This window comes from Aquila chrysaetos, chromosome 23 (assembly GCF_900496995.4).
Source record: "Aquila chrysaetos chrysaetos chromosome 23, bAquChr1.4, whole genome shotgun sequence".
In the NCBI taxonomy this organism is placed as follows: domain Eukaryota; kingdom Metazoa; phylum Chordata; class Aves; order Accipitriformes; family Accipitridae; genus Aquila; species Aquila chrysaetos.
The window spans coordinates 2,793,429-2,815,272 of NC_044026.1; the positions used below are offsets into that span (position 1 = coordinate 2,793,429).

Below are 21,844 nucleotides of genomic sequence, written 5' to 3' on the forward strand. Positions count from 1 at the left end.
AGTACAAACTAATGACACAAATTGCAGAGTCTGGTAGCTAGCAGCTACATATAGTGGATGCAGCACCACAGCTAAACACAGCGAGCTTCTTAAAAGCTTAAAGGTGCAGAACAAATATTTATTACAACTGCTCAAAAATTAATGAGTTACATCCTTGCCCTCTTCTGACTGATGGAATAATAACGCAAGGATCTAATAAATTAACCAGAAAACAAAAAAACCCAGCTGGCCTTTGCAAGGCTTCCAAAGCAGAAAGCTGAGAAAAAACATACAGACAGTTCGCATGACTGACTTCAGTCCTTTATGTTGACAGTCCATTTATTCCTTTTTCCATTGCCACAAAATTTACACACATACAGCTTACTCGGCAGCAAATCTCTCAGGTGCATTGAACGAGCAGATGCCTGCAGGTTTGCTCTCCTTGGCATGACATACATGATAAATTACATTTAAATTTAGAATTGGCAAGTACAAATCCTATGGCTCAGTTTCAAACACTCTAGGATGTAAAACCGAACAACTTGGCATCAAGTTTAAAAATACATACAGTATCTCTAGGAACTAATACTGTATGCACTGAACAACTTGAAGACATCTGTACCATTTACGATTATAAACTGATCAGTCTCAGTGTCACCACTGTACCAGCTTACCTAAAAAGCGAATCAGGAGTGCCCTGTAAAGTGGAACTGTGGACAGCAGCAAATTATTAAAATATATAAGGAACTCATAATTTGAAAGCAGTGTATTTGCATTTACTTTCATGATTGTTCAAGTGCGAAGGTGACATTCCATGCTATTATTTATGGGAATGTAAAATGCATACGTGGTTTCAAATGGGTAGAAGACTAGGAAGAACAAAAGAAAAAGCGTACTATGCCTAGGAAGCTGGCTGATAAGGAGGAACTCTTATCTTGAGAGTATTTTGTCCAGTCTTCCTCTGTTGGAAGGTGTCTTCCATGAAGGATCCTCACAGGAATGAGGCTTAAGAGTAAGCGAATAAGTATGTATATATAGAAACTGAACACTATGCTAAGCATCTTCCTTCTTCCTCAGATTAACAAGGCAAAAAACCTCAACCCACATGAATTTTTTATGCTCTATTTATTTTAAAAGGTAGAAGGTTCATCAGGTTGGTTTGAAGGAGTTCTCAGCATGAACAAATGTTTCACAAGCTCTAGCGCTATGAAACTATTCAGTTATATCACATACCAATAGATTAAACTACTTCTGGTCAGTTATATTATAGCTATATATTTTAAGTGGCAATTGTGTGAATAACAAGCATTCCACTGCTTTTGGCTGCATAAACACACTTGATGTTATGAGATGTTACACATTCTACAAAGCCTACAGGACAGATACAGAAATTGCTTGTTTTGGGAAGGAAGAGTAGGTAAGTCAAATGCGTTAAAAAGAGCTTAATACTGTTTTTAAATCTGTTGACTTCTGTAGAATACCTGTACTTATGTACACAAATGCCCTTCTAAAAAGATGTAGTCAGTAAGTAATAATTTGGCTTAATATTACTTCCTAACTCTAGCCAGGAGAGAGAGGCAGCTGAAGACTGAGACACGGACATCTAGTGGCTGCCATGCAAGATCTAACATTTACAAAGACTGCTTAGGGTAAAAAGACTACTAGTAATAAATCACTCGTGGGGCATTTGTAAGTTGCCTGCTATGTTCTTACTAACAGGAAATTTGCTAATTTGTTCAAATTTGTCCTAATCCTGCTTTTTAAACAACATGCACAACTGAAATTCTCGCAAGCGGAAGAATGAAGGTAATCCTTCTGTATGCAGCATGTACTTTTGTTCTTGTAGGCTGCATTGACATAAATGAAAGCTGACTGCTAATATGAAACTCTAAATATTAGAGTTTAAGAGAATATTGTAAGCTTTTATACCCTCACAACTAGAAAATAAAATAGTATGCTGTCATGCAATACTTAAATGATGTGATCCAAACAGATATAAATTATATAACTTAATGCACGATTTTCTCCAAAATTCTTGCATCTATTCAGCTTTGATTACAGAAAATATATTGATCATAGCTGTACATACTCTTTAGCATCTCTTTGTTTTAATAAACTTTTACAGTGGCTATGACAAACTCATTTTGATGAGGTAGCATTTAAAAGAGCCCTGTGTGAAGACATGTTGAATAGTTCCTGGTAAAACTTTTTTGTGCTTAGGCATTGGAAGACACTGTTGGGAAAGAGGAGACTGACCTCTGTACACTTTATAATCAATGGCTGGTGAAAGGGGAGACACAAATGACTGAACAAATTCAGATTTGGTGAAAACTGGTCCAATTCCACTAGCCTTGAGATCAACGATACTGCATTAATTTACTCTTATTTTCCCTTTAAATAAACAAAATTGAACGCACAATACATCCAGAGGCATGAATGCTTATCATCATTAACATAAAGTCTCCTTACCTCTAACTATTTCTCCAAAGTGGAAGCCAACTATTTAGGTCTTTGGGCTTATTCGTGTTTATTTGCTGTGAGAAGTGCCAGGAATTGCATTCATAACTATGTTGCATTTAGCTAGAATTTAGGATATGTTTCACGCTACAAATAAAACTAGAAGTTATATTCCACCAGTTCATTATTTGAAATAAATAAAACACATAATTGAAGACTAACTGAATTATGATAATCAAACATGAATTATAAAAGCATCTTTGGTTGTTTAATGTCTACTTTAAAATGGTTAATAAAAAAAGCTGGAGTTGCAACATAGCATAGAGCAGCAGCCCTTCCTCAGCAATGCTACTGTTAACATGTCCAAGCACTTCAAGAAGAATAATGAGGAAGTTAACCTCACTGGGAGAAAACAGAAGGCTGGATGTAATCAGTCTATATATCTAGGACTTAAAAATACAAATTTAAAATTTTTGGCAACAAGTAAAAAAAGCATAAGTGCTTTTTTGTTTTGTTACAATTCTGTATTAGGACAGATCCACGGAACTAACTTTTATAAAAATACAACATACTGCATAAGTTTTTATTTAGGGATTTAATTTATATACCACAAATACTGCTTTTAATATAAGTACAATATAATACAGTTTTATTTATGTAACTGCTGGTGTTCACTTTGGATCATGAACTGAATGGCATGCTGTGCTGTCAAAACTTTAATAAAATGGCCTCTAGTTAAACTTCTCCAAAGTATAAAATCATGCAAAATCTACATCCTATATGATACAACCAGTACAATAATTGAAGCCAATAGCCTACAAACAGCCTGGACTATCTTCCGAGTTTGTTCTTGAAGCGTCCACAAGTCAGCCATTATTTTCTTTAGGCAGAAAGGAAGAATTTCAGTTTTGTCTGCAGAATCTCATCACGACCACTGAAACCAGCAACAATGTGCACAGTCATCAGTCAACAAATCTTCATTACCTAATGCAGTTCAGAGCGCATGTTTAGTCCATATTGACAAGTCTGGGGTTATAAAGTTTTACGTTTTCCTCCTGTAACTACTGGTCGTGCATATTCCACAAAATCATCTATAAGAACAGGCCACGCTCCTAAAGAGAAGTCAAGCAATTCAGAAATTAATGTATCATTATCAGCAATAAACTGGTGTAGCCTCCAAATACAAAAGATCAGAAGCTCACTTTGACATTTCTGGCCTAGTCTAGCTTTAACACGCATGACATGACAAACACTTGAAAAACGCACCTAACTAATAAATTAAACATTTGAATCTCTTCTTGCAGCAATAGTTCTTAGTACATACAAAATGTATTTAAAGCATAAAAATCCACACTACAAAGTTTATAAACGTTAGTTGATAGCAAAACCATGGCATTCCTATTAGAGCCATTCATAACTTCGGAAATATTTCTGTACACAGTCATTTCAAAACAGGATTTGCAGGATTAGTAACAGAGTGGAAATTGCTTTTAGATTAGTAAAAAAACCGTCCACATAGACATTCTTGCAAGCAGAAAAATGATGTCTTTTCTTGCAGTTAGCAGCACTTTTGTACAAAAAATACAGTTTCACTGAGACTCTTGTAGCATAACAGGTTCAAATAGCATGTGCTATATCATGGTGTGACAGTATCTTTACTTCTACTTACATATTACAGCAAACTAGGTAACCTTCTTATCATTACTGTTTTGGCAACAAGTATGACACTATATTTGCAGCTAAACCTCTAAGGGTAAACAAATTAAGACAGAAGGTAGCAGCATGTTTTGTTGTTTGTTTATAGCAATATTTTAATTCTGCTGTACCAATTTTTGAAGATATTCAAGTACTCCTTACCTTCTTCATCATAGTTGGACATATCATCTGCAATCATATTTCCAAAGTCTAACAAAAGATTCCAAGTATCTTTTGGAATTGATCTTTTATGATGTTCCTGTAAAGGAGGAAAAATGGTACTGTTCAATCCAAACTATTTTCAAATTCCACAGTAGTATTTTATATTGACATATACAGAAATAGACGTTTTAGAAGTATTTCTTCTTCTCTCTCTTTTTTTTTTTTTAATTTAAATAAAGTTCAGAGCTTCCGGAGAAAGCTACAAAATAAACTGCAACTAAAGAAGGCAAAAATGTGTAAGAAGTCTTTGATAGTTGTTTTATTTCTTCCATTCTGCTTTTAGGGTATGTGTTCCTAACTTGTTATGAAAAAGAATAAACAAAATGAACTTTATATTTCTACTTAATGGCATCCATTCCAGGTTCTGAAACTGTGCACCCATGGGTTAGCATTCTGCCATTTCAACTCGAGCCCTTTTCTCCTTACCCCTTTTTAGTTACGCTTACCCAGTCTCTCTTTCAACTTGGTGGTTATAGTTGTATTTACACTCTTCTCACTTTCTCCCAGACTGCCTTCCAGATCCATCATCTCAGCCTTTCTTCAGCTATTCTCTCCTTCGCCGTAACACAATACCTGCATTTGCTCCACTTCTGCCCAGTCTCCTTTTTCCCAGTCTGTGCTACTCTCCACCACCACCTCCTTGTCTGATTTCAAATACACCCCTTCTGCACCACCCCATTCACAAGTACTAGTTGCCACCCTGGCCAGTTTGAGCAGCACTCCAAAAAACTTCAGTCCTAGTCAGCATTCTCTCAGCTTTTAAAGTTAGCACTCCCAAAAAAAGAGAGCGTGTGGGCAAACACAACTACTCAGCAGTTGTGAGCTGTAGGATCAAGTCAGACCATTCACATCTCCCTTCATCTGTTGATATTGCTATATTACCTGAAGATAGCAGGTGATTAACAGGGAATTAAATTTCAACACCTGGTTCTGGTTTACAGTAAAAATTTGCAACTGCATGAAAAAACTTGCTCGGTGAAGGATTGGGTTTTTTTGTGTTTGTGGTTTTGGTTTTGTGTTGTGGAGTCGGTTTGTTTGTTTGTTTGGGTGGGTTTTTTTAAGCACTAATACTCTGAAGTATTGAGAAGAATAAACTCTATTTCAAAAATCTGGAACTTGATCAAAATGAGGCTGATGCCCAACACAGCAGCAAACATGTCCTCTCACTCAAGCCAAAGGTCGTTTCTTGACTGCAAAAAATATGACAAGCAAACACACCTTCTGGAAAAGATTTAAGATCCTTAAAACAAACAAAACACAAATAAAAAAGCCCATCCTAGAGAGTCCTAACTTGCTTCTTTCTTACGTTGAATTTTTTTAATCTAAACATTTCTTCTAAAGTAAACATTCAGGTTAAATATTTGTAGCTAAGTAAGACACTATACCAGATCATCTAGATTACTGCTTGAAGTAGAGATGCGCAGAACTGCCTGTTGTAACAAACTTAATCACATAGCCAAGTGGGAGACAAACGTTAAGACTTTTCTTTAGTTACATCTATAGATTTGAATTTGGATGTGTTAAGGGTATTAAGGCAGTTAAAATGTGAAATGTTTTCACAAGTTCTCTTGATGAAACTGGTACATTATTCAGTGAATAAAATAAATATACTGTCCAAAAATTTAGAAAAAACTCCAAAAAATATTGCTAAAAGTATACACTTCCTCTATTAAGCACTGGTGATTATGGGACAAAATGCAGAAAGACTTTTTAATTCTCCTAAACTAAAGATAAAAAGATACATTAAAAAAAAATCAAGATAAATTATACATTATGTAACATTATATAAGGTATTTTTTTGCAAGTACATAGAAATGCAAGTGTAGAACCTTGGATGAATGAATCAGGTCTTTAATAAGAATATTCTGTAATTTCTAAAGTTTAATTTATGCATCTGTATTCCACTGCTCACAGAATTGCACTGGTAATAGAAAACTGTCAAGATCAGTGCACAACTATTATCTAAAAAATGAGTCAAAATAAGTACTCAAGACAAGAACTTCTGCTTAAAAAGAAAAGTCTCTCAGGTTAAGTCAGTCATAACAGAACTGACATTTAAAAACCAGCATTAATGCTGAGTTCATGCATTAATACTACAAAAGGCAGAGCATGGTAAAATACATGGTTGACAATAATCATAGCTATCTTGAGAATAAAGACAACATAGGTTCAATCTACAATCATGGCTTCCTTTCATGCAGAAGCTTTCAATAAGTAGGAGGATACAGGACCAAGCAAGCAGAATGCTCTAGTGCTTTGCATGTAGCAATCTTTTTGCATTCTTCTCAATTAGAAAATTATATAGAGAAGATTTAATTTGGTTTGATTTAAGACTATTTTATAACAGTTTTCAAAAAGGAGAAAGTTCGAAGGAAGTATTCAGACATCCTGTCTTTTTCTTTATTGTAAGCACACAGCCTACAAGCCAGACTACTGTGGACTAAGATAATCAGGAAGGAACACGGTACGTACTTACCAACAAAAATTTATTCCAAAGATCTAGAAATTTAAACCTTCCTGACAAGACTAAATTCCAATATGCAATTGCCATTTCTAGATCTGCAAAAGACAAAGCAACACATAAATACTACAGCACATTATATGCAATAAAACTCTTATGGCTGAACAATTAATGCTACATTCAGTGTATTATGATACAAATGAACAACATTCTTTTAAAATCACTACTCTCTACTCTCACTGACCCAAAAGGTGGAAGACAAGCAGTAATGGTATAAATTGCATATTGAACATCACGGCCATAAAGACTAAAATATTTCTGTCACCATCCAGCAGTGCCAAATTAACGCTACTTTCAATCTACAGAAAGAGAACAAGATAGTTATCAATAACCCTGTCTACAAATAAAAGTAAATAAATAAAAAAGAGATATATGCACAAACACAGCCATTATTGATAGAAACCCAAACATTTAAGTCTGCAGGTGCCAATTCCTGTTAATTTATCACATTTTAGACCCACTTGACTTTAAAGGGAAATTAAGGACACAAGGGAATAAAACCAGATTTTTCTGGAGCATGATAATTCTACAGCACGCCTTACAGCAATAATTCTCTTCTTCTGGAATCATCCAGCGCACCCACACCCAATACTGAAAATATAAGTCCAAGAAAGCAGCCCTTATTCTGCACCGTAAGCAGTGATCCAAGAGCAGAGTTCAGCTCATGCATGCCAACAGGAGGGTGCAGCACTGCCACACATTCAAGTGGAAAAGTAGGAGCAGTATTAGATGCAGCATAAGGGTAGAAAGGATGTTTTCTTGAAGGCCTGTTTTCATTCTCAGCAAGTCACAATACCTAATGGCTTCTGTGCTTAGTCCCACAGGTAACAGCACTGAATGTATGCGTACTGCTGTGCAAACACAAAATAAAGCACAGCCCTTCTTAAACCACAAAAAGATTTCAGTTTGTGCTTTCAGTGTAAAGTAAGTATAAACAAAATATGAAACTCAGTAGAAAGTACTGTCATAGCAGATAAGACGGAAGCTTAACATCCACCTACAAGAAAGGAGCACGGTATTTGAAATTGTACATACCACATTACAAACCAAAGGACACTCTGTCACCTGAAATCAAGTTTCGAGTCTGAAAGAGATGTTCCAGATTTTAACATAGCCGGTTCCCTAGAGTCTGTATCATAGAGGGCTGGGGCCCAGACAAAGTGCAATAGTTAAGATGTAGAGAAATGCAATATGCCTGTACCTAACTATACAGAGACAGTGCTGCTGGTGTTCGTTCTACAAACTGTTTTCAGTACAGAACTTGCTTTATGCCCTAATAAACTTCTTTCAGTCCTTCCTGTCTTTGCTACCTTGCTCACTTTTCACAGAAAATAAGTAGAATAGAATAGTTAATAGCATTTACTTCCTGTTTAGATATGCAGATTAATTATTCATATCTGTTATCCCAAATGAAAAGGAAAAGAAATGGGGAGGGAGAAACTTGAATAATCTTAAGGGTTTCTAAACGTCACTGTGAAGTGACTGGCTTTGATCCCATTCACTCAGGTTTCTTTATGACGACTCAACCTTTCCAAGCCAATCTTGCAAATCTATCATGTGACAACATTAAGCAAAATGCACTTTGAAGAAACAACACTTTAATAGCAGGAGAGTTTTTATACTTCTGATGGAAATATTCCTTGGAAGAAGGTACAGGCAAGGAAACAAAGATGGTTAAAGGTGCCACAAAAAAGTTAAAAGGTAAAGAAGAGGCCACACTTCCTTGGTTTATTCGGGTATGTGTCAAATTCAGTATTATGTTAAGGTGAACTTGATTATTGCAAAATTGTGTTAAACACAATGCATGTGAAATACTATCTTAATTAAGTTGATACTTGAGGGATACATTACATGCATGTGCAAATCGATTCTCCTGCACAAAGACACAGGAATTATTTGCTATAATATACAACAAAAGCATATCCTGCTGAGGATGCTGCTCTGTAGTGGCTGAAACCGGTCCATGCTGGAGCTGCTCTCCCCATTAAGCACACAGAGGGAAGTCCCATTCTCAGCTCAAGGGAAAAAAATAAAAAGAGTAAATCTTTCTCATCTGGTTCACTGGAATCACACAAACTCATGAACTAACACAAGAGAAATTTGAACAAAAGGACTAGATGGGACTATCACTTTTCGTAGTGGTACCAGTTTATGCAGTCTTAAAGTATTTGAGGAAACTAGGCCTTCAGGTGTGCTACATCCTCAGGGGATATGGCTACACTTTTGTTTGAAGACAATTCCCTACCTAGGTTGAAAAACAGCACCGGAGGACAGACGAGATGATTTTTCTGCTTTAAACGGAAGACCTAGTTACACAGAGTCCCAGTTCTACATTAGGATGCTGATAGTAGTATCAATAAACAGTAATGCTGAGGAGTTTGTGTACCTGCTACAATTAGTGCAGCACTAAAAGATACTAAGAAAAAAAATAAAGGCCTCATGCCATGGGAGTTTTGCATCCCCACAGGAAGATGCTTTGGAAGGCATGGATTTTTTAGGCAGTCTTAGGAATACCTATTTTAATGCTGCATAAATATGAAGGCATCATTACAAATAAAATCAAACTACAATTACAAAAATATGCTGGTTTTGTACCAAAAAATATGCTTCCCACATTATAGATTAATAATGCAAGTTTTATAAACGGAAAGGAAAAGACAGATGCATAAATCTCTGGAAACTAACACCTAAGCAAGGACCAGTTTAGAAGAGATTTCATTGCAAACATCCATGTTCATATCCAAAACATAAAATTGCTAAACTGTTACTGTTTAAAGAACATCTTAAAAATACCACATCATAGACTGGACATTATACAATGGTTTGAGCTTTCCCTTCATGCCAAAATATTTTCAGTGTCACTATCTACCGAGTGTTGTATGTCATGCAGCCCCTTCAGCATAATGGCTTCATGGTCCAAAGTTTTTGCATACACTGAAACAAAGCTTCAATATCTAGATATTCATCTTTCTGGATATCTAGTCTAGTTGTGGCTACATAAAGCATCTATAAAGCTTTCTGTAGTAAAACCCTAAGAACTGAGTCACCTAAAAGTGATACTGATTACTATTACAAAATTATTAAAACTAAAATTACTTAAAAAATTTTAAAAATATATACCTTATCTAGGTAAAACAAATTCAAGAAGGAGGAAAAGGCTAGTAAAATAATGCTGTAATTATTTTAAACATTATTTTGCTAAATAACATTTATTATAGTAAACATGTTTTAGTATGTTTTAAAAGGAGTTCTTTACACTTTTGAATTATTTAAACAATTAGCTTTTCATAATCAGAAGTAAAGCATTTTGCATGCAGTATGATCTATTCTGAAACATTAAAGCCTCATTCTAAAATTGTTTTTAAAAAAACCCCTCAGCCCCTTCTACCCTGATTGAACAGAAAGCTTGAAGTGGTAACAAATTAGCACAATTAATGCAGAAGGAGAAATATATTATCAGTTAGACAGCCTGTGTCTACTTTCAAGCCCTGATCAAATGCTTATCTTGTTAACAAAAACCAAAAATCATTATTAGATTCTTGCATGAATAAAAAAAAATAATCAAATTAAGCTCCTCATCCCTTTGCTATGATTTTGGACAAGGGCAATGAAGTCATTGCACACAAGTAATCAAGGAAGTGAGAAAACAGAAAGATAAATCAACAGATAGCAAGGAAATGGCTGGAGAGTAGGATTTATGAGGAACATGAAATGAAGTTCATTTAGACCTGCTGTGCCAAAACAGCACTCTGGGACTGCAGCACTCACTTGTCATCCTCTGCCAAATAGAGCTTTCCAGCTCTCAGACTGCCCTCCCAACAGAGCTGCTCATGCAGTCCTGTTTGAAGCTGTCAGAATATTAAAACTATTTCACCTAAATTACTGATATATTTAAAAGAAAAAAAAGCTAAAGGCATTACATTGGCCTCCTAATGACATTTAAAAATCTTTAAGTTTTATTAATAAAAATACTTTAATATTAGCCACTGTTGCCCTCATAATCCCTAGTTAGCCTATTGACTAGGTTCTGTACATTATGATGGTAGAATCTATCATGTTTTTGAGCTTGGAAACAAATAATTTATTTTAATTTCATCTTTTGAGATTAAATGATTGTCCAAGTATTGCCACCTTCTTCCTTTAGAATCACAGAATCATTTAGGTTGGAAAAGACCTTTAAAATCATCGAGTCCAACAGTCAACCCAACACCACCATGCCCACTAAACCATGTCCTCAAGTGCCACATCTACACGTTTTTTTGAACACCTCCAGGGATGGTAACTCCACCACTTCCCTGGGCAGCCTGTTCCAATGCCTGACAACTGTTCCAGTAAAGAAATTTTTTCTAATATCCAATCTAAACCTCCCCTGGCGCAACTGTATTGATGTTTAATCTTCTTATCAATACTGTAAAGCTCTGCTACTTTATATGTCGTCTCTGTGAGAGACTTTGGGCAGCTTGTTATAAGTGTCAGTGCTCACCAATGAGTTTTATTCAAAGAGTATTCTCTCAAGCTACATGGGCAGCATTTTTTTTTTTTTCCAGAATAACAGGATGCATCAGCCTTATCCAATCCGTCTACAGACACAAACCAACCAATTAGTAAAGAATGTAACAAAGCTTGTGGGAGGAAAAAGTTACTTTTATTAGACCAGTTAATAAGGATTAAAGAAAAAAACAAAAGGTTTTGGAAATGAAAGTTTTAGCACCAAGAACCCCTTTGTTTGAGGCTTTCTCTCCCCAATGCTTTAAACAAAACTTACTCTATAGCTTTGAAAACAAAAAGATTATCCAACAAACTCTCTTGTTCCCAACACTGCATAAAAAAATTAATCTGGACAGGTGCAAGACACAGAAATCTATTTTATCATTCAATTACCTTGTAGAAATATATGTAGCCTCTGTAAGAGGCTGAACTTCAGATGTTTTCTTTATAGTCATGTAATTTGCCCTAAAGTATTATTTGGTTGATATTCTTTAATCTCTTTCCTCTTGTTTTCTCACTGTGATCACAGGCAAATATCATACTTCTGTAAAGCTAAAACAAAAACTACATTGCACAAAATTATTTTGTTTTAATAAAATTCCTGGACACCACGCAGAAACTGGTGCAGATGGGGTAAACAGTAGAAACTGGTGTCAATCTATCTCAACAATTGGACTATCACACTACCTGACCAACAAACATCAAATGAATACTTGCAAGATTCAGTGAGTTACTTGATTCCTTGTTTCCTCATCTCTGAATGATTTAAAGAGTCTTCTTTGGCCTCCAAATTACTAAGAACATGGACACAAGAATTAGTTTCTTTCCTAATCAGAATGTTTTCTTCTTCTACAAACAGATAAAATCCACATAGCAAAATAACAAGAAAATACCATCAGAATTCAACCTAAAAACCCTTCACGAAATTGCCAGAAGTTTAGAGCAAAACAGCCCTTATCTGCCGTTAGGAGCTCCCCCCCCAGTAGAAAGAGAGAAAGGGAAAAACAGGTAAGGGGTATGATAAAAATACTGGAAGTGGCTAAACTCAGGATCCAGCTGAGTTGGATCCATTCATCCCTGCCAAGCCGTAAGCAAAGAGCTTCCCAGTGCTCTACATTAGGGGACGTGTAACACACCGTGTCAGAGTTAAGTCCCTGTGGTGGAAGAGTGGTGAAACACAGCATGTGGATTTCAGAAGAGCTCTGCAGGAATCAGGCAGAGTCTGACTGTGCTTATTAACTCTATCTCAGCATCTGCCATGCTGAAGCAGGCTGATTCTTCGCCTTTCATATTTATTATCTTGTGCATCAACTGCACAAAAGCAGATAAACTGCTCCTGAATGCCAGCTAGGCTTAGAAGAAGATAGCTATCTCGAAGCCAGTTTGAGCGCAGCCTAATGAACCTGATTGTAGCCAGTTTCAAAATCCTTCTGTCTCTGCAAATCTCTCCATGTACAACTCAGATTAAGTAATCTGTTGTAGTTTAAGTTGACTGGATATACATTTCCCAAATAAGAGCCAAACGTGTAAAAGAATCAATGAGGCATTACTAGAACTGGCAGTTATGCCACACTTTTGCTGCCTACTATTGGCCTTTTTTGATCAGAGCACCCTGTTCTATACTAAGCTTCTCTTAAATTGCTGGCATTTGCAGAAAGAAAAATCTGAATAAAAATAAAGCAAGGACCATACACACAGACCAAGGCCATTGAAACACCTAAAATACAGCATTCACAGACCTCTTCCAAAGTAAAGTAAACATGAAATTCATTTATTGAACTCCCTCAACTTCTTCCATCCACTCACTCCTACAAACACCCTACAAATGGATCAATCTAATTCTTCATTGAAAGTGGAGGAAATCTTGATAACTTGTTAGGGGGAGAAAAAAACCAACCAACAAGAAAAAGATATCCTTCCCTAATGTCTAAGTGTCTCTTCAAAGAATCTTGAGATATTGCTATGATGAAAGCCAAAGTTGATGTTGCTTCAATTAAAAAGAGCACATTATACTCATCTGCTCACAGAAGATGCAACCTCCTTGAAGTCCACATACCGGATGCAAAGATAGTCATTCTTCTGGTCTTGAGGTAATATTTGATTCAAGTCTGAATGCCCTCCTCATGTATCATCTCTTGCTTGATCCCAGGAAGCTGGCAGAGAGAAGGAAGCACAACCTTTTGAGCCAGCAAGCAGGCGAAGGGACCACAAAGGAGTGTTGAAGGATCAAATCTGCTTTTTGTTTCCATGTTGAAAGTCGAAGACCATGAAAGAATGCGTTAAGTTCCTCCACGGTGCTGAAACAAACTGTAGTAAACTGCTGAGCATGAGGAATCTCCTGAACATGTCTTGTCGGGGCTCAAATGGAGACCCATTAAGAGACTCACAGTGAGTATCATGTTGGAAAAAAAAAAAAAAAAAAAAGATGGAGCTAAGGCCTTGTTTTGAGCTTGAACAGTGTCCTTAGAAATCTGAACTGCTCTGTATACAACATGACAAAAGATCTATAACCCTACTCTTTAGTACACTTATCAACCAAGAGCTAGGACGCAAAATTTCACTCAGACTGCAGCAGAAAAAGCTAAAACTTGGGAGTAGAAAGTGAGATAAACCTCTGCAAATCTGCACCATGCAAAATGATTTATTGTACTAAATATAGTAGCGAGAACATGAGAGAGCAGATTAAACAGACAGAATTACAGTCATCCATAATAATTATTTGTAAAAGTCTCCTGGCAAACCAGACCTTAATAAACTGCACCTTTTACATTATCTCAAAATATATACAAAACACTCAGATGAAGTTTAATATATCTAAATATTATGCCTGCCAGGTCCAATATGCAGCCATTGAGATGGCACTGCCATGTTGAAACCTTGCTATGTTTTTTTCCTGAATTCTGTCCACCACTTACAGAATAGTCTCAGCAGTTATAAGCATCTGTCTTTTTCTTAGATAATAATCAAATCTATTCAAATCTATTTGAAAGACACTTGACAGTTGGGTTCTGAGTAACATTAATCAGAACATCATTTTCTGCTTAAAGAAAATCATGGTAGATCTTATACAATATGTTTTTGCCTCCTGCATCTCACTACTTACACAAGCTATCACCTAGGGGGACTGGTACTACTTCTTTAAACAGCATGTGTCCAGACTGAAGCATACTACTTGACAATATTAAGCTAATAAAAGTAAATGAAAGCATTGAAGTTGGATAAGACTACAGAGACTGAAGTCTTGCAGATATAAAGAGAAATAAAAATTCCCTAGTATCACCACACAAACTGTGGAAAAGAGACACCTATAAAAGGCAGTCCTGTTTCTAGGAATGATTATCGGTGTACTGAATTTGTGCCTATTTTAGGGAATGACAGAATAGATGTAACTTAATTTATTGGAGAGGATTCTTCCCATCTAATTACATAAAGGCAGAATTCCTTGCATTGGTTTTGAGGGGAACTGTAGAATAAGAAAAAATTAAAAACCAATGGAGGACAAGCTGTTCTAAAGATAAATAAAACACAAAACTGCACACACACACCTCCCCCGGACCGCTTTCCTGGAGCAAAATCCACTGCATCGCAAAGATGACTGTGTCAGGTCTCACCAAAATTCCTCTATCACCAAAAAAACTTCTAAGAAGGGCTTCTATGCCTTCCCACTCCCTCCCTTACAAATAGCAGCTGGTGTAATAAAAGATACTACGCATCCTGCTGATATCTCCCAAAAGAGAAATGTTTGGGATACACAGAGATTTTTGTTTCAAGATATAAGTGCCCAAAGTGAGGCTAGACATGGTGAAATTTATCTCAGTATGCTGAAGCAACCTCAAACTGCTGCCTACCATCTTTGAGACTTCATAGAGGTCAAACGAGGTGCTAGAAGAACTTCAGTGTTTCTCTGCCAAACTGGGAGAAAGTAACTCGCCCATGGGAGTCAGTCCTGTATCTAACACTGTCCAGTACTTAAGTAACTGAGGTGATACAAGAAAGAAAACTTTTAATAAATCTGCAACTTATACAAAGCCTGAAAAAAGCGTAGCATGGTAGAGGACAGAATTAGAATTCAAAATTATTTGGACAAATTGGAAAACCACTCAGAAATAAATAAGAAAGATTTCATTAAAGAGAAGTGCAAAGTCATATAGCTAGTGGGAATAACTGCAGAAATATAAGATCAGAATTAACTGGGTGCAATGCAGTTCTGCAGAAACCCAATAATATAATAGATCACAAACTGCAGACAGTATCAGTGTTATAAACATAAGTACGCTTTGTAATGGGATGTAAAACAAGGAGCAAAATTTCTAAGGCGCGTGGAAGATATCTTCTTGTACCCAAACAAGCTAGACAAGAGAAAGTTAGGTCAATTGGATCGCAAAGGAAAAGTGAGTTGGAAGATACAATTCCAATGTCAGAGAACTGGAAGATAAAATTTATCAGGGTAGTCGGTTTTACTCAGTCTAGAGACTAAGGGAAGACGCATACATGGTTTCCAAATACGTAAAAAGTTGTTACTAACTCTAAGGAAACATGCTTATTTACTCTGGACAGGTAAGTACTGAACTGAAGAATTCAGGAACAGAGATTTACGTTATATGCTAGAAAAAGAAAAAAAAAAGAATCTAAAAATAGGTTTGAGCAAGCATGGACCTGTATGTATGAGACCTGCCATCTGAAATTTAAGATTATATTATGCGAAGGCAATGGCTCCCAAACTTTTTCAGCCAGAGGACCACTGCCAATCAGATCTCAAATCTTCCTGGTAACTACTGAAACTGAAAAAGCAAGTTAGTATATATTATATATTGCTAGCATACCACTGAACATGTGGTTAGAAAAACATGTGCGAGGAATGGTTTTGGTAGATGTTGATCCTATCTGGCACAAGGTAATACACTATATAAGTGTTTCTCCATCTTTTAAATTCAGAGACCATCTAGCATATTAAAAAGGAACCCATGAATCACCCTATTTCCTGATGTCCTTCAGGGGAGATAGGGCAAAAAATAAAGTAATAACTGCTGCTTATTGCTTCTTAGAACAGCAGAAATAGATTAAAAAAAAAAAAGTAATCTGAAACATATTAAAATACCGATAGAGCAATGAACATGACTCATAACCAAAGCATCACTGTTCGGACATTTTAGAGGTATTTCAGTAATTTCTTATAGTTTCAATATGTTAAGATAAGAAACATGAAAAATAATTGCATAAATGAGTCTTCTTTGCCTATCACAGACATTTTCCTGGTGAGCTCTACTCTCAAGAGTTATTTCTGTCAAGAAAAAAAAAGATGCATTAGCAGTAAGCCTGAAGGATCCAACAGAAGGACCATTTTAATTATGCCTTCTTTTATAAAAAGTTTTTATTAACAATCTGCTAAGAATAAGAATTTCCCATTTGTCACTGGCACTATGTCAAATTTGCTTAGTTTTCAAATAGGCGTATTCATAGGTCATGTGTATACCTGAGAATCAAGCAATATTCTTTTAGCCTACAGATCACTCCCCTAAACAATGAGTGCAACAGCTACCAGACTCGGTGATGTAAGCACCGAGTGTAGCAAGAGGAAGCATTGGATACTTCACACCACAGAAAAATCACAATAAAATATTTTGTAATTGAAAGTTAGGAAAGAATTCCTTTGATTATTTCCACTTCATTAATTAAAACCATTCCCTTTTATCCCTACTTGACATAAATCTACTGACCTCATAGTCTTCACGTCGTAATTCAAATGTGAATGTATGGGAACGAGTAGGCAAGCCCTATCATGGGAGCATGTCACCAGAAACATTGTAAGGCAAGCAGCTAGGGCAGTAGCTTAGCAGCATCCTGTACTTCGGTAGCACTGCATGTCATCAACGTGCATGTGCGGAAGAAAGGAAGGTCAACACCTTAAGATGACCTAGACAGAGCTAGGCAGAGATTTATATCAGCTCATTTGGTAACAAATCTAATTATACATTCTGTTTAACTGTCTGGACTGAATTCATAAAGCATCCTGAGCCAAGGCTCCAAACTTAGTACGGGGGAAACAGACCTTGTACACGGATGAGATAAATCCCCGCATCTCCTTGACTATAGGGCACACAGTCATTGGGACACAAATACCAAACATCTCTACATCAGCTGTGGAGATGGGGAGGGAAGATGGACAGTTTCTCATTCTAGGAGAAAATGCATAGTGGATACAGAGAAGAGAATGTAAAATAAAAAAAGCACCTAAGCCTATATACTAAATGTAGCTGAAGCAACTAGAATTCTCAGCTCAGACAGACACTCCCATAAGATAACTGACTGAATTTTTTTTCCTTGCTGAACACTTTTTTGCTGAAAGGGAACAAACATAACTCTTAGAATAATTGCAGCAGGAAGCGGTATGTTGTAAACACCAACCTGTAAACTTATTTTTTTTCCCTCCACCTCTCTGCTCCACTATAACAGCATTCCCTGAAAAGAGTCCAACTCCAAACCTATACAGTGTTAAATTTTTATTTGGATAAGCTATCACTGACCTCGATCACTGAAAAATGTCATATCAGTCAATATGCTTGCTCAGCACTCTCTTTCTACTCAACCTATTGTGATCCAAGTTCGCACCAGACAGAAATATGGTGTATCTCCACTGAAAAGCAGTGGCAACTGCTTATATTTATTTAATACCTAGAATCATCTTAGCAAAACCAGAAAAAGTCTGACCAAAAATGTCACCGAAATACTTCCATGTAAGAACTAAGCACTACTTGAAATTAAGAAACAGTAAGTATTACCAGAATTCTTAAAATTCCTGAAAACCGAAGTCAGCAACAGTTCCAGTTAACTCTTTCTACAGTTTATTTTAAGCTTAACTTTAACTTTTGCACTTCTTACTTTCTCCTGCTAATACTTCAACTCTTAGTGCAAGAAGGCACTTAGGTGTTTTATCGCCCAAAAGTACCATTCTTACACAACAGAGAAGACAGACTTACAAACAAAAGGGCCTCCATACCAAATAAACGCAAGTAATGCAAAACAAGTAAGTTTCCTTCTTCCTCCTCATGTCAAATAAACAGTACATTCAGTTCCATAATCTGGGCTGGGCTGCCTTCCCTCTCCCTCTCTGTGTACAGGCTTAGGTGAAGAGCTTTTGAGACATATTTCCCAAGTACATGAGTTTTATGTTGGAACTGATCCAATTAAAACAGGAAGCCATTTGTAATATTTCTTTAGGTATCCCATAAATTCCAACCTCAGCTGTAACTGACTTACCTTTTCCGCAATCTGAAAGTACTAGGCTTTTTAATGAAGAGAGGCAAGAAAGCAAACAACTACTAAGGGACTTGAATTCCAAGCAGCCTCACAGAACCACTATAAGACTATTTCATTTTTGTGTCTGGAAAGGTGGCACATGACCCATAAAAGAGTGACATGTAATGAAAAATGAAATTGCTGCAAAAAAATAAAGAAAAATGGAAACTGGCTAAAAGTTGCCCACAGTTTTAAAAAGGAAAAAAAAAAAAAAGACACTGGGAAAGACAAGAGATATTTAAAGTAATTCCCAGGAAAGAATGTGGAACAGACGCCTCTGGTTGAGAAGGTCTAAATCAATATTCTGCTCCTCCATCTCACTACTCTTCCAACAGTTTTACGAAAAAAGTATTTATTAACGTGCTTGCCAAGTAACATAGACACCGAGTTAAAGTGGCTATGCTAAAAAAACCCCACTTCCTCTTACCCACAGCACAAAGAGAACAGTGATGATGGTACGGTGTTATTCTACATACAAACCAGTTTAACTCCTTCCTACACAGTGTCTTTTGAAAGTGGACATAAGAAAGGATACCAAATTTTACTTAAAATTTTTTTCATCTAATTTTTGTGATATTTTTGATTTGAAGAGAATAAAACATTGGAATTTAAATAACATACCCATTTTACTCCAGCAATACAAAGCATAGATTAGGACAAATCTCAAACTTTATATATAAAGAATAATAATCTAATACTTTATAAACCGTATACCTGTTTCTATTCACTAGCTTTGAACCAAGTCCATAATATTCTTTTTCTAAACTTTACATAAAAACTGTGAGCTAAAACTAAAAATTCTTAGAATAGTAACTTTTGCCCAGAGTTTTCTCCCTCTTTGTAAGCCAATATGGACATCTTGTTTCAGTTGTTCTGAACAAAATGGAAAACACAAGGAGCTCACCAGCTCAGTCTTTTAAAAAAAAATAATTCTGACAGGTCTCTGAGAACTGCAGGAACTTCCTTTGACAAGAGAAGAGAGAATGTCAATACTAGCAGAGAACCCCATTAAATTATCTGTACCAAGGGGACATTAAAGAAGAGATTAGTTGAAAGAAGATGGGAAAGAGGAGATGTCAGTGAAAGAAATCAATAATGAATTTACTATACAATCATCAATGAGAAAACTGTATTATTGGAAGAATTTGGAATTGACTTCACTGTAGATATTTTCTTGATTTTTTTCTACTTACCTAGACCTTTTTGTCCAGGGTTTTTAGCAAAGTTAAAAGTAAACTGATAAAAATCTTTGAACTTCGTTGGATCCTTTAGCTCTTGTTCCAATCTTGGCAATAAAGCTTTTAGTTTTTCTGTGGTGTCACACCTGTTCAAAAGAAGCTACATTATTTGTAAATATTTAAGATTTCTTTTTACTTTTTTTCTTCTTTTTTTTTTATTTCTTAAGGTTTAGTTTCAGAGCAAAATAAAACAGTCATTAAGATAAAAACAAAGTATCTTTCTGGATAGCTTTCTTAAAAATATAAACACTCATATGTCTTTACTAAACAATTTTAAGTGGAACATTATATATAGGCATCCATTAAGCACACAACCCCAACAGGATTTAGTGGTTTAACTTCTTTTCGCAGTCTCTTCATGAGTTTATGAACTCAAACTATAGATGTTACTCTGTTCTTTAAGAACATATAAACCTCACTGAAATTTGATATCCTTTCCCTTTTTATAGCTGTTGTAACACAAGGGTGTGGGTTTTTGCTTTAATCTAGATAGACATTATTTATTCCCTCTGCTCAACCTAAATGAAGAGCTGCATACTACGTTTACAGTTAACCTTAACATTAGGGGACTTTCCAACCAAATGAACTATGATTTGCAGTCATCCTCTCCCCACCATAGAACACTTGCAGATAAAACCTAGGAAAAAAGAATGACCCTTTGACAATAGCTTGAAGGCTGACAACCCATTTAACAGCCTGGCACAGGTAAGCTAAGAAAGAATCAAGTTACTGAGATTCTAATAGAAACACATCCCTTAATAACATAAGACTAGAGCATTTTCAGTGAAAGCACCTGAGCTAATGAGAAGCAATTTTAAAAGAAAAAGGGTTTCCCTCATGCCAAGGAACCAAATGAATATCCAAGATTTATAGGATATTACCAATATTTTGAATTGTACCTAGAAACTCAAAGTGAAGGAAACAGGTTTCAAAGAAGCAGCTATCATAACTAACATCTTGCATTTGAAAGTTCTCAGTAGTTAAATGTTTGTTTTTATTCTAAAGATTCAAGAATAATTTTATTGAAGGATGGACAATTATAGCAAAATCTGTAAGATGCAGATGCAGTTTTAACTGTCTTGCATGGTACAGATAAAAATAAGTACCTTTCTGGCCTCCAGCAGTACCTGGGGGAGAAAAGATAAAGAATTCTGCCAACAGTCTTCAACTGAGAACTTCATTTTCACCAGGACTTGATCTAGTTAACAATAGGGACAAATATCACACCTTCCCATATGTATTCTAAAGGTGCCATATGAACTAAGCCTCAGGGAATTTCTTTTCATTCAAATCTTCACCTATGTTCAGTGCTAAAAACCACAGACACTGCACCTCCAGCATGTAACAAAATCATTCCAAATTCTCAATAAGCACTATACCAGGGCAAGCAGGTATGATCAGTTTATGCTGCCAAGAACACAATATTGTGTGTTGAGCAGAAAGAGATAAAAATCACAGATGTCTGTGGAACTGTATCAGAGACAGTCATGAGGACACAGGAGCAACGTGACAATAAAGTTACGAAAAAAAATCCAAGCCAGAAGCCACAGGTGGTTTAGCAAAACCTTTTTAATCAGTTGTATCAAATAATGCTGGCAGCCTTTAATACAACAGCATGAGCACTTGATTGCTGTCCATGGCTAGAAAATCATAATTATTCTTACAGTCTCTACCCAAAGGGACAAAATAAAGCAGTGCACTTCAGATGATATCAAAAGTTATTTCATCACAATTTCTGAATACCCTTACCTAAAAAGGAAAGCTTAGAAAGAAGTCAACAACCAATGAGGTCAGTAACAACAGACCGCTAGGACCCCTGCTCAAGAAACAACCACCACATTTGCGAGAAGTTGGTCTACTGTAGAAAGGTATTGGTAAGGTGCCATTCTAAGATCAAAAGAAATTATTTAGCTACAAAAAATATGCACAACTAATTAACTGTAGTTCT

General features: G+C 36.0%; 1 protein-coding gene across 5 annotated transcripts in view; it reads right to left on the reverse strand.

Annotated features, from left to right (window-relative positions):
* Positions 1-300: 300 nt before the first annotated feature.
* Positions 301-21,844, reverse strand: part of DCUN1D2 (defective in cullin neddylation 1 domain containing 2) — a 28,772-nt gene continuing 7,228 nt past the window's right edge. For 4 of the 5 annotated variants that reach the window (XM_029999055.1, XM_041119510.1, XM_029999057.1 and 1 more), the window contains exons 4-8: positions 21,003-21,023; positions 19,852-19,982; positions 6,830-6,912; positions 4,294-4,390; positions 301-3,548 (exon numbers count right to left, since the gene is read on the reverse strand). In XM_029999055.1, the coding sequence (XP_029854915.1) occupies positions 3,469-3,548; positions 4,294-4,390; positions 6,830-6,912; positions 19,852-19,982; positions 21,003-21,023 (412 nt within the window). In that variant the 3' untranslated portion in view covers positions 301-3,468. The remainder of the gene's footprint in view (positions 3,549-4,293; positions 4,391-6,829; positions 6,913-19,851; positions 19,983-21,002; positions 21,024-21,844) is intronic. The other variant, XM_029999056.2, reaches the window with a different exon arrangement.